We start from the raw sequence: 11,658 nt of genomic DNA, 5'->3' as shown, positions 1-11,658 counted from the left end.
GGTATAGTCAAGACAAGTCAATCGGGTTCGCCTCCACCCATCACCAGATAAACCGACCAGCAGTAACGCCCGACGAAACTTGAATGACTCACACCTTCTGGTGGTCGTCCTCGGTTCGACACTTCCGAATCGACGGGGACGCTCACAAGAGGACTTGCCATGGCCGCCAACGTCCAAGAAATCACACGCCGACTCGATGCCCTCCCGACGACGGGGTGCCTCAGCATCACGCCTCACTATTGGGGACTCCTCCTCAAGACTGGCGTCGGCTGGGCCATGGATTCGATGGACACGTTCGTGTTCATCTACCTCGGCCTCGTGCCTGGTGGGTGGGGCACGGACCTTGGCATCTCTCCGACAAGCCAAGAAGCTGGCCTGCTTGGGTCGTCGGCCTTTGTCGGGTCTCTCTTCGGTTCGTTTCTGTTTGGCCAGTTGGCGGATCTGTACGGCCGCAAAAAGATGTTTATGATCACTCTGCTCGTCTTCATGGTCGGAACCCTCCTTTGCGGTGTCTCGAACGGCTTTGGAACGTTGTTGGTCTTTCGCTTCCTGGCCGGGCTTGGTTTGGGCGGTGAATTGCCTGTCGCGTCGGCGTTGGTTCAAGAAATGGTCCCTACCTCTGTCCGCGGCCGCATCATTGTCATCTTGGAGTCGTTCTGGGCCGTGGGGTGCATGCTTGCCGTGCTCATGTCGTATGAGCTCATCAAGGTTGTGAGCTGGCGCGTTGTCTTTTACATTTCATCGGTCCCTGCGCTGTACGCCATCTTCATCCGCTTCTTCGTGTCGGAATCCCCCAAGTGGTTGGCCTCGGTCGGGCGTATGGAAGAAGCCGAGGCTGTCGTCGCCCAGATTGAATCCGCCCATGGGGTCCCGACCAACAAGGGTGACGACAAGTCTGAAGTTGCGTTGACGGTGGAGCAGTCGCTGTGGCTCAACTTGACCCAGTGGGACCGTGTGTGCTTGTTGTTCAAGGGCGAACTGTGTTCTCGAACGCTCGTGCTCTGGACTGTGTGGACGGGCATTTCGTTTTCGTACTTTTCCATCTTCATTTGGCTCCCGATTCTTCGCTCGGCCGACTACGACATCAACGCGAACACGTGGGAAGTGCTCTTCATTGTGTTTTGGCAATTGCCTGGGTACTTCTCGGCCGCGTACGTCGTCGAGTTGCTCGGCCGCAAGATTACCCTCTTCCTTTACTTGATGGGGTCGTTTGGCGCGGCCTTGGCGTTTGGTTACGTGGAAGGCAACCAAGTCAACTTGCTCATCACGGGGTCGCTCATGTCGTGGTTCATGCTCGGTGCGTGGGGATCGTTGTACGCGTACACCCCAGAGAACTACCCGACCAACATCCGCGCCATGGGCTGCGCGTACCCCGGTGGGGTGTCCCGTGTCGGCGCGATTGCAGGGTCGTACATCATCCCGATCATGCTTGGCGCTGGCTGGGGCATCAAGACCATCATGTGGGTGGCCGGCGGGGTCCCCCTCATCTTCATTGCCCTCGTCCTGTTGGTGTTTGGCTATGAAACCCGCGGCCAAGACCTCGAGTCCGTTCCGCTTGTCGAAGCGCACTTGAAGGAGAAGCATGCTCAATTTGCCGTCGCGACTCCTGTGCACGAATAGATTATTCAAGTGTTATCGTAATGCATGTTGCTACGGCCGGTGGATCTGTGCACGCTGCCCATGAAGAAACGATCCATGTCGAATAGTATCAAGGAGATCCATGGGGGTGGGGCGGAACTGCTTCAAACCCAGTACTGCCTCCAGCTGGGTGGGACGTAGTTGTTGCAGCGCGATTCCAGTCGACGGAGCCCCAGGACGACGGGTTGTGCTTTTGAATGGCTTTCGGAGACACGGTAGCAGTACAGTTGTTGTAGCCAACGACGTGACTGAGTTCAAGATATGGAGCCACGGGTTTCTCATTTCGACGCCGCCGCAACGTTGTTTATACTCCAGAGTCAGGTCGGGACGCCCGAAAACCCCACAACGCTGCAAATTCTTGACGTCTCCAAACCGCGGAAGAGGAAATCGCATCTTCTGCACGATAACCATTCCCAATGCCACCGCAGCTACGCCGGCAGGTGGGAAGCCCTTGATGAGCTGTCATGGTTCCTTGCCGTCGCCACAACTTGAGGGTGCTAAACTTAAAAAAATATTATATAATAAAAAACAACAAAGTTTTAGTAAAATATATCGGGGCTCAAAAACCCCGATATATTTTACTACCCAAGTGGTGCGCTTCGTTACATCTCAACGTCCTGGACAATGCCTCCAGTTGCAAAGGTTTGTACAGGCAGCTCCCAAAAGGATGCCACAAAGCCAGCGGGAGGAGCTCTCGGTGCTGTGTTCATGCCATGCGATATGATTTTGCACTCTGGTTTTGTACAGTCCCGTGCACTCGATCGACAAAACTCAAAGTCAACCAGACGAACTTGTTTATCGCGATGGAATGGCGCCTTCAGTCTCTTTGTCTCGTTCCAAATGGTGTACACGTTTGCAGGACTGTACGGGGCGGTCGTGGCTACATGTAGTCCTCCGCCAGTATTCCAAAACGACTTTGGCAATCGGATTGTTGGCAGCCGGCCAATGCTCTACCATGACGGGGACTGGTCGAATCGTGATGGAAAATTTGTCACACATCGAACTCCCTGGGATCGCGTTGGTTTGACCCACGACAGTGGCGCTGGTTCCTGCGCTCATGGTGGCCAGGCGTCCCGATTCTTGACCGAGGTACTCGACCTCTGGTTCTCTATGTTGCAAACCATAGATCCTACTTTATAGCGGCAGTGGCTCGATATTTCTAAACGTGGTGCAGTTCCCGTTTGGTTCGCTTCCGATTTTGCGCTCTACGAGCAACGTGGTCATGGTGGCGTCGTTTGCGAAAGGGTTCAAGATGCGATGCGTCGGGTTGATGCTCACTCGTGCTGTGTTGTCAATATTTACCACTTCGTGCACACGGTCCATTTGACCGGCTTGCCTCGCTTCGCGCAGGCGGTGGCGATCGGCGATGTCCGTGGCCAATTTCGGGGTACTTGGGCTCCTTGGTAGTGAAGCGGATCTGCTGAGATGAGACGCTCCACACCAAAATTTTCAATTCGTAGTTCATCGTTTAGGGTGCTTTCTCCCGTCGACAGTGCTCCAATACGTCCTGCGTTTCAGCTACGATATACTCGATCGAAAACAGTCGACTTCCGCATCACTTGGGCTGCTTTTGTTTACAGGAACGGTAGCAAATTGATTCAATGAATCATTCGACGGGAGGTCAGTTGGCAACAGGTATGCTCGATCCACTCGACGTGCGTGATGTTTGGTGGCATGAAAAATTGAAAGCAAGAAAATGTTGAGAACGTCGTCCTTTCAAGTCTCCCACGACTGCTGCATCGATATTCTACCACTGCGACGTCATAATTTCGGTAGCGACCGCGGTGATCGCAGGCGAGGGCTTTGGTTCTTTCCACTCGGAGGGTCTTTCTTGGGTTTCTCCAACATCGTTTGAACCAAATCTGCGCCGTAGATCCCTTCGAGCGGATCTGCCATCTCCCATCAAACGTCGTCATGCAAACCACTTGCATACCTGGCTTTGACACACTCGCGGGCTTTTGTTTTTTGACTTTGCAACCACTCGGTAACGACGGGGTGTATACCAAGACCGACGCGTCTTTGTTGTTGGACACGTCCAGCGTCAAAGTTCCGCTCGCGTCTGTGCCTTCAATTCGTCCGTCGTGGATCACAATCGTGTACCCCATGGCTTCGATGCCACTCGCGAGTTGGCGGATGCCTTGCGGCGAAATAAAATTCTCTTGAAGTTTCATGTGTGGTGGGACCCGTTTGGACTGCACGAGCTGCAGCAAATGTTTCACTCCTTGATCGGTGATGCGATTCGAGCGCAGGTCCAACGTGTCGAGAGGTGCCGCAAGTGCTTGAGCATATCGAACCAGTACAGGCAAATCCACGTCGGACAGCCAGCACTCGACCAGATTTCCTCGGTTTGGGGTCGCCGCGTTGTACGACAAGTGCAAGAGTTGGGATTTGCCTGCATACTCTGACGACTTTAGTGCTAAGCAGAGCCGCATGGGAGAACGGACCGTGTTGTTCGCGCTTGTATTCAAACTCGAGCTGGTCGAGTCGTTTCTTGAGCTTCTCTTTTCCATCGTGCAGCTTCTTGTGCTCCTCGTAGCATCCCACCAGCATCGTTTGCGAATTCGCTTGGACCTGGTGCAGTTGGTCTTGGGCCACCTACTTTCGATTGAGCTTGGATTGTCCGAGCCACTTGTCGTACCTTCAACTCCATCTCAAGCCCCATGCGTCGCTTCGTCTCTGCATTTGCCTCGGCCACCAAGCCGTGAATGCGGTCGTGCAGCCCTTCAATTTGCTTTTCCAACGTTTGCATGTCCTGATACACGCTTTTCTTGGCATCCACGGACTTACTCAACTCTGCCGCTTGCGCGTGCACAAAACGCTCCAACTCCTTGAGCTGCCCTTGTAGCGCGGCCTTTTCCACTTGGAATTGGTTCGAGTCGGTGGCAAGTGTCCGCTGAAGTTGGGCATGTTCTTGGCGCAAACACTCGAACGTCCGAGCCATGTCTTCCTTCCACCGCTTGGCTTCCATGTGCAGCCGATCCAGCTCTTGCATTCTCGAACGAGTTGCCTCGAGCTCTTCTCCCAGCACTTCATTCGTGCTGCGGAGGGTATGCATCTGTGACTCGGTTTCCTACCTCGACCTTTTGTATTCGGCCGACAAATGCGGGTGGTTGCACACGTACGTGAAGCTTCAGTGTCAGCTCGTATTGCTTGTTTCGCCGGTGCACCAGCTCGCCTTGCATCGCTTCCACCTCGATCCTTGCTTTTGATCGCATGTCGGCCAATTCGTCGCGCAGCATCTCGCGCTCCTTGTGGAGTTTTTCCAGCGACGTCATCAAATTGTGGGACTGCCTCTCCAGAGTCTTTGTTTTCAACTGAACATCGATCTCAACCTACGACGACTACATATGAAACGGAGGTACCGACCTCGTCCATTTGTCGATACCACTGCGGCGTCGGATCGAATCTGCGTTGCTTGGTGTTGAACGTGAGCCAAGTCGGTCGACAGAGCGTCAACTTGTTGTCGAAGTAGGTCGCTCTGGTCAATGATCACACTTCATCGTTATGGACGTTTTACCGCGCACCTTGGCTTCCTCTGCCTGCAAGCACTGCAGCAACTGCGTGTTCTGCTTGGTACTCAGCTCCATCGCAAGCTCCTTCCCTCGAGTTTGTTTGGCCGCAGCTTCCAACGTTGCCACGTGCCGCTCCAGCTTGTCCATTCTCTTGGCGTTTCGATGGAGTTCTACGTCTTTACTTGTCAGCGCTGCTTCCAAACGCTCTAACTACACGCATAGAGAATGGGAGTCGGTCTCCATTGAGCCGGCGGGATGCACCTCCGTTTCCAACGCATCCAGTTGAGCTCGAAGCCCGTCGTTTGCCGCTGTCACGAGGCTCAACTCCTTTGCCTTTGCCGCAATTGCGTCATCTCGTAGAGAAATGAGCTGGTTCTCAGAGAAGTCGCGCGCCGACAGACATGCATCGACCATGACAACGGACGCTTTCTCCCGCAGCTGTTTGTCGAATCGTCGATTGATCACGTTGAGTTGATCCACTTGGGCATGGAGTTGCGACATCTCTGCGTTTAGTTTCTTGCATTCTTCGCCTCTATCGGTTTGGTCCTAGCCATTGGCATGAGAACTTTATCCTCGTCTCAGTCCCCTTACTGCTTGATGGTGCTCCCACGCCGCTTTCAGCGCTTCGAACTCGGCATCGGCCGTCTTGAGTTGGCTCTCCACCTCGTCAAGTGCTGCGGTTTTAACGGCCAACTGGCTCTGCAGTCCTTGGACAGTATTGGCCTGCGTCGACATGAGTACAACTAGACGGCGCGTGCACCCGAGCGTACTTGATCAGCGTACGCGTTCTTAAGGTCCTGTACATGTTGCTGGAGATCTTGCACGACCATGTCTCGTTGTGCGAGCAGATTCTTCGTCACGGTGAGCTCATCCTGAAGCGAGGCGACTTGGAGCTGAAAGGCCTTGGCAGTCTCATTCAGCAAAACTATCACACGTTCCTTCTCTTGGAGTACGTTCGCATCGGCGTCCATATCGCTGGATTCCCCTACTAGCGGTTACAAGAGGTTTCACAATCGGTTTCAAGAATGCCACCACGCAGCGCGAAAGTGCAAGAGTGCTCCAGCCATCGCCACAGGACAAGCCTTTTCGGACTCAAAAGACGATGAGCAGTACATGAATGAGTGATTACAGTCGAGCTTAAGTTAATGTTGTGGGAAAATCGCATGCAGGGGTGCAGGAGGGCGCATGGATACCTTCTGTTGCTTGGAGGGCGGGGGAAGGGGCGGCATCCACTGTCCCCAGCAATGCGGATACCACTTCTTCATCTAATGCAGCGAGCGTTCGGATCGGCGATGTATCTGCAGGAGGCTTTGCAAATGTTGTAGCAACCTCGTCTTGTTGGATTGAGGACTGTGCAGCAGGGTGGGCCACCGATTCTTTGGCCGGAGAATCTCCATCGTGAAAGACCACAAGGTCTTCAACGGGCTCAGTGCATTCCCCAGCATCGACAGCCCCTCCGACGGAACCTGCAGCTTGCGATGGCATTGAGTAACTTGCATCAAGGTGATTTGGCGGTGATGTGGATGTGACTTCGTCCAAGTTTACCGCGTTTTGAACAAGGGTCGACTCGTTGCCGGCGGCGGTGCCATCGGCAAAACTGATCATGTCACACGCAACCTCGATTGCCGCCGCTGCTGCCCCTTCGATCACTTCTTTTTGCAAACAAGCATCTTCAGGTTTAGACACAGTCCCGTCGATCAGAATGCCATCGGCAGTAGTTGTAACTTTGGAAACTACTTCGGGGGGTACCAGAGGAATATCTCGCAGACGAGACTCATCCTTGGCGACGCCTTGCTCAACTGCAGCAACGTCGGACGCATGGATATTCGCATCAGAGGACATGGGATTTACTTCGGTGGGCAACGGGATTTCGTCAGGCACAGTCTCCACTTTCGGTGGCTGTGAGATCGCTTCGAAAGTGAACGTCGAGGAGTCTTTGCTGTCCACCTTCTCGACTGCTTTTACAGCATTATCCGTCGTGTCGTTGACGGCGATTGAAGATGGCTCGGCATCTCCACTTTGGGCAGACACAGGAACCTCCCCCACATTTCCTTCTTCGGAGATGGTTGTGGCCTCGTCGACGACAAATTGAGTGGTGGACGTCAGTTCAAGCGCCGTGGCAGCAGCAGCAGGAGGAGCACGTACAATAGGCTCGGGCGAATCACTCGTCGGAGATGGAATTTCCTCAACGTCCACTTGCGACTCGGCCATTTTGGATGATGATGCATTCAGTCCTTGAATGGCCACCCCACCCGCTGCAAAAGGAGGTGCTTCAGCGGCGTTCATTTGCAGTTGAAAATCATTGGAGTGCCCAACGTTAGCACCTGTATCCTCCTTGGCTGGAGGAATTTTGCCCACAGGATCAGCAGCTTGAACGTTGACAGCAGCAATCACGGATATCGTGTTTCCGCGACTGTCGGCGACAGCACTCGTGGCCACTTGATCAAGAGAAGTTTGCTTGCCATCGGAGGACGTTGCAGGTTGCTCGTTTTCTTCCAAATGTGCGGCTTCAGCAACAGGATCCACCGGCGCCGTGTTGATAGCAAGCTGCAAGGGGGATTCCTTCTCCATTTCCACCGCTCTCGGAGGGTTCACGCTGTTGTCGGTTGCGGTGAGACCGTCCGTCTCAGTTGAAATCGCGCTGGCTACCATCAATAGCTGATCTATCGGGTCATCCACGATAGCCGACTCTGCACTGGAGGCCTCTTCGGAAGAAAAAACTTGTTCGATGCCATTCGTGGTCTCCCCCACCACGTCATCAGGAGTCAATTTGACAGCAGAAGGAACCACAACAGGTAAACCTGGGTTACTTTGATCGGCGTCTGATGAAGGACAGTCGTCCAAACCATCGACATGGGCTGCAATGACCGGTGTCTGAGTATCGTCGGCCGCCGCAACCGCTTCGTCTACCGCATTCGCACTGTCGTTGGTATTTGATCCAGACTCTTCAGCATCATTCGCATTCTCACGTTGAGAAGCTCTCGTAGTGTTGGCCATAGCAGCACTGTCTTTTGTTGATGCTTCCCCGTCATTCGCAAAAGTCAACGTTGTCGGAGTGGTCGACATGCTAGTTGATTCAATCGGCACTTTTGGATCGAATGGTGGTTCATCGGAAGGCAAACGTCCTGTAGGTCGGTACGAAGGGACCTTTTCAACGTTCGCCTCAGCCAATTGTACATGAAGCAGGGGGATAGACACATCCGGTGTGGCCAAAGAAGCATCGTTCTGAAGGTCGGCATTTATGTTGGCCTGTGTTCCTGGCGTCAAGCGCAGGGGCTCGAGCGATTGGTGCCGAATGAGTGGTGCCTCGTCAATTGGCACGGGTCTCGTTGGCGTCCTCGGCGACCCTGATCGCGACGGGGATTTGGGAATATCCAATGGCGGTAGCTCGTTTCGAGCGTGGCTCCTCGGACTCGTGACGAGGTTGCTCGGATGTTTGAATTTCGTTGGGGACATCTCCTACAACGCAGGTAAGTGTTGACGGAGATTCCTTCATGCATAAACCTCCAAATGCTTTGGACGAGTCTGACTTGAGCCTTTTTTGGGACTCTTTTGCATCTCAAGCACTTCCTTTTTTGCTTTTGTGTGCACAGTCCGCCGAGCTGCCACGGAAAATGAGCGCATGAGTTGGATGATGATTCTTCCGACATACCTGCAACGTAAGAATTAGTCAGAGTAATTGTTACGCCGTGGCTGTTGCCCAGATATTGCTCAGCGATCCCCACCCCCTATCGTGGCAAATGACGAATCGAGTTCGATACACACACCACTACCTTTTGATACGACGCAACACACTGATTGTATTGCTTCAAGTATTCGTACTCCACCCCCAGGTTGTGGTACGCAATACAAAGAACTGACACACGATCTTTGTTTGTGTCGAGCGGCTTACGGTCGCTTCCTAGATACCGCCAAGACATGGATTCTGTGTGATCTCCGCATGATTTACTTACCTGATGAAAATAGCTCATCTTGAAGCAAAATGAGGGCGGACTGGGCATGCTCAACTGCTTCCGAGTGCTTTCCCATGGTGGAGAGCACGGCACACAGGTTTAAGTGGGTGTCTGCTGTTGTCTGGAGCTTGTTCAACTGCAACTCAATCGCAAGTGCCCGTTTCAGACAGGACAGGGCGCCGTGAAGCTTTCCAATTCTATTGACACCACGTGTGATCTGTGCGAAGTCACGTCAGAAGTAAACCGGCGGAAGTAGCACGCCATGTTGTTGAGTGTTGTGGCGCGCTCTTGTGGATGATGCTCTGTAAGAATCTCTGCTTTTTTCAGCAGCTCCCATGTGATGGTGTAGTTTTCTACAGGACGAATGCAGGTGAGCACGACATAATGAGTCGTTCACCTTGCTGGAGGTACGTCATGGAGAGGAGGTTGCACATTTCCGCAATTGCTTTGCAAGACTCGCGCACCTTTGGACAAAGTAGTAAAGTATCGCTGTTGAATTGCGCATACCTCAGCTGCATCCAGCCCAAAGAAGTGACGGCGAAGGACCAACGCCCGCTCCATGCTTTCGAGCGCTGCCACGTAATTGCCCTAAGAATGTGTCGGCGGTAAATGTGATGCATGATAGATATTCCGACCTGAAGTTGGTACTGCACGCATTGCTCGTCGAGCTTTTGCAATGCATGTAGCTGGGCCTGCTCCGACTGGACTTCTGCCGACACAACCATTCTCCAACTGTCGCAACGGGCAGTTACACTGAAACCGACGTCTGAAGGTTGACGCTGGGGATGCCACGAATAAAAGCGCAAATAACGTGGCGAACCAGTAGATCTTTATTTCAGTAGGTTACTGTTATACATTTTCACTGATCAAAATACAAAACATCAAAGATGCTGCTAATATTCCTCTGTATGTGATGAGTTGACGTCAGTTCAAGAATTGACTTTGCAGAAAACTTGTCATTTCTCGTTTCATAATTTTGGGTAAAATTTGGAAGTGACCGAGCTATTGAGCAAAACTGCATTCTCTGACGATTTACCACCTACAACACAAAACAACTTTGGAAGTAAAGTACAAGTTCAACACCATGATTCATGAATTTATGTGAGGCGCTAACCACTAATACGTCGATTGATTGTAGGTGACACAAACCGCGCAGCACAGGTAGCATCAATCGAGAAGCGCTCTTGGCGGTTCAAACGATAACGTCGTTGTGAATCGGCACGTCTACGACGTCTATCTTGACTCATCCTCTCGTAACGCACCAACACCAACGCGTAGAACCGCTCAACTTCAGCTCGGAGAGGCATGAGCGTCAAATGGTAGTTAGACAACGCAAAGGAAGCTCGCTGGATGACGTTGTAGTTCTTCTCACCCCATGTGTACGTCGAATAGTAGATTTTCCAAAGCATACAAACACGTCCAAAGTAGTTTTCGACCACTACACGGTCCGACGACACACGGCGATTGCGCTCAAGATCGGCAGCGTCCAAGAAGCCATTCGCGGGGCGCCGTTTGGGATGAACGCCACGGAGCGCATGCGCGACACCAATGTACCCCATGTCAACAAGACATGCCCACGACGATCGATACTCGGCAGCAAGCTCACCATGGTCAGGTAAGATCATGTCGTCCGGCGTCTTTTTCAAGTTGGCTTTGCAGTTCTTGACAACATAATCGTCAGCTCGTGCACGGAACCAGCGTGGGCTTCGGATGTGGCTACACAGCGTCCTTCCGGGGGCACAGCAGCTTCAATCTTGTAGCCATACAATCCGTGCTTTCCACTTTAGTAGTGCTTCTGTTCCTGGAATCGTCCAGTGGGTCTCAGAGCAGGCTGGAACTTGACGTCGACGGCATACAACGCGTAAGGATAGTGTTTGCAAACTGATGTTCTGACGAGACAAGAGTGTCCATTGTAGGGACCACGACGAAACGATTGTACAAGAAAGGCTCGACCACCTACAAGGCGCAAGGTGGTGAGTCATTAGTTCGAGCATGTGTCACAGCAATGGTACGTGGATGACGCGCATGATCAACTTCTCAAACGTTGGAGCCTTGTAGCCGAAGTCTGCCGCATGCTTATCCCAGGTACAGAAGTATTTGAGAACAATCAGTGTCATAAAGAAGGCGTCCTTAGGACTTGTCGGTGAGCGGCGTCCACGGCCTTCCAGCCAGGCTGACGTCAGTGCATGGTCAACCATGGCCCAGAGCGCCTCAAATTCTGACACGGTGAAGTTGGTCATCGTCCGAATTCCTTCAGACCCAAGGTCTGAAACAAACTTGTCCATTATAGGGTTCGCTGGTGCTTCGTCGCTCAGGTTGCGCTGTAGGGCTGTCTCTCCGAAGTCGTCGAAGCACGACTCGAGGTACGTTTGGTCACGTACGACTTGGTCCTGAAGGCGGTTGAGGATAGCGTTGGAATTGATGGGCATTCGAATTATTTAGGAATGAAATGACTACTGCTGTCGTCGAGGATGAATACGGAGGGAAGGTCCAATCGAAGTCAGTGAATTCAAATTTTGGCGGCAATGTATGTCGGATATTTTTGGAAGGTGGCC

At 52.7% G+C, this 11,658-nt stretch overlaps 3 protein-coding genes across 3 annotated transcripts; 1 reads left to right on the top strand and 2 right to left on the bottom strand.

The window, feature by feature from the left end:
• The first annotated feature begins 103 nt into the window (after positions 1 to 103).
• On the top strand, positions 104 to 2,181 carry H310_07714 (hypothetical protein). The gene has a single exon (XM_008873199.1). It carries the CDS (start codon positions 160 to 162, stop codon positions 1,618 to 1,620), a length of 1,461 nt encoding a protein of 486 aa, XP_008871421.1. The 5' UTR covers positions 104 to 159; the 3' UTR covers positions 1,621 to 2,181.
• A 1,157-nt stretch (positions 2,182 to 3,338) lies between these two features.
• H310_07713 (hypothetical protein) lies at positions 3,339 to 9,828 on the bottom strand (the record flags this gene model as incomplete). Its single annotated transcript, XM_008873198.1, has 19 exons — positions 3,339 to 3,527; positions 3,572 to 4,030; positions 4,083 to 4,233; positions 4,277 to 4,708; positions 4,761 to 4,970; positions 5,024 to 5,116; positions 5,163 to 5,360; positions 5,412 to 5,696; positions 5,742 to 5,873; positions 5,921 to 6,135; positions 6,344 to 8,609; positions 8,655 to 8,752; positions 8,803 to 8,878; positions 8,924 to 9,051; positions 9,104 to 9,300; positions 9,348 to 9,456; positions 9,501 to 9,567; positions 9,611 to 9,691; positions 9,739 to 9,828. The coding sequence occupies 19 exons, from the start codon at positions 9,826 to 9,828 to the stop codon at positions 3,400 to 3,402; spliced, it is 5,415 nt and encodes a 1,804-aa protein (XP_008871420.1). The 3' UTR covers positions 3,339 to 3,399.
• A 442-nt stretch (positions 9,829 to 10,270) lies between these two features.
• Positions 10,271 to 11,532, bottom strand: H310_07712 (hypothetical protein; the record flags this gene model as incomplete). Its single annotated transcript, XM_008873197.1, has 3 exons — positions 10,271 to 10,327; positions 10,366 to 10,764; positions 11,116 to 11,532. The coding sequence occupies 3 exons, from the start codon at positions 11,530 to 11,532 to the stop codon at positions 10,271 to 10,273; spliced, it is 873 nt and encodes a 290-aa protein (XP_008871419.1).
• Between the last annotated feature and the right edge of the window lie 126 nt (positions 11,533 to 11,658).

The sequence above is a fragment of the Aphanomyces invadans genome (genome assembly GCF_000520115.1).
Source record: "Aphanomyces invadans strain NJM9701 unplaced genomic scaffold supercont1.15, whole genome shotgun sequence".
NCBI classification, from domain to species: domain Eukaryota; phylum Oomycota; class Saprolegniomycetes; order Saprolegniales; family Verrucalvaceae; genus Aphanomyces; species Aphanomyces invadans.
This window is presented reverse-complemented; position numbering and strand designations above follow the sequence as displayed.

Excerpts from the sequence above, each read along its gene's own strand:
- H310_07714 (XM_008873199.1), top strand. The coding sequence starts at position 160 with ATGGCCGCCAACGTCCAAGAAATCACACGCCGACTCGATGCCCTCCCG.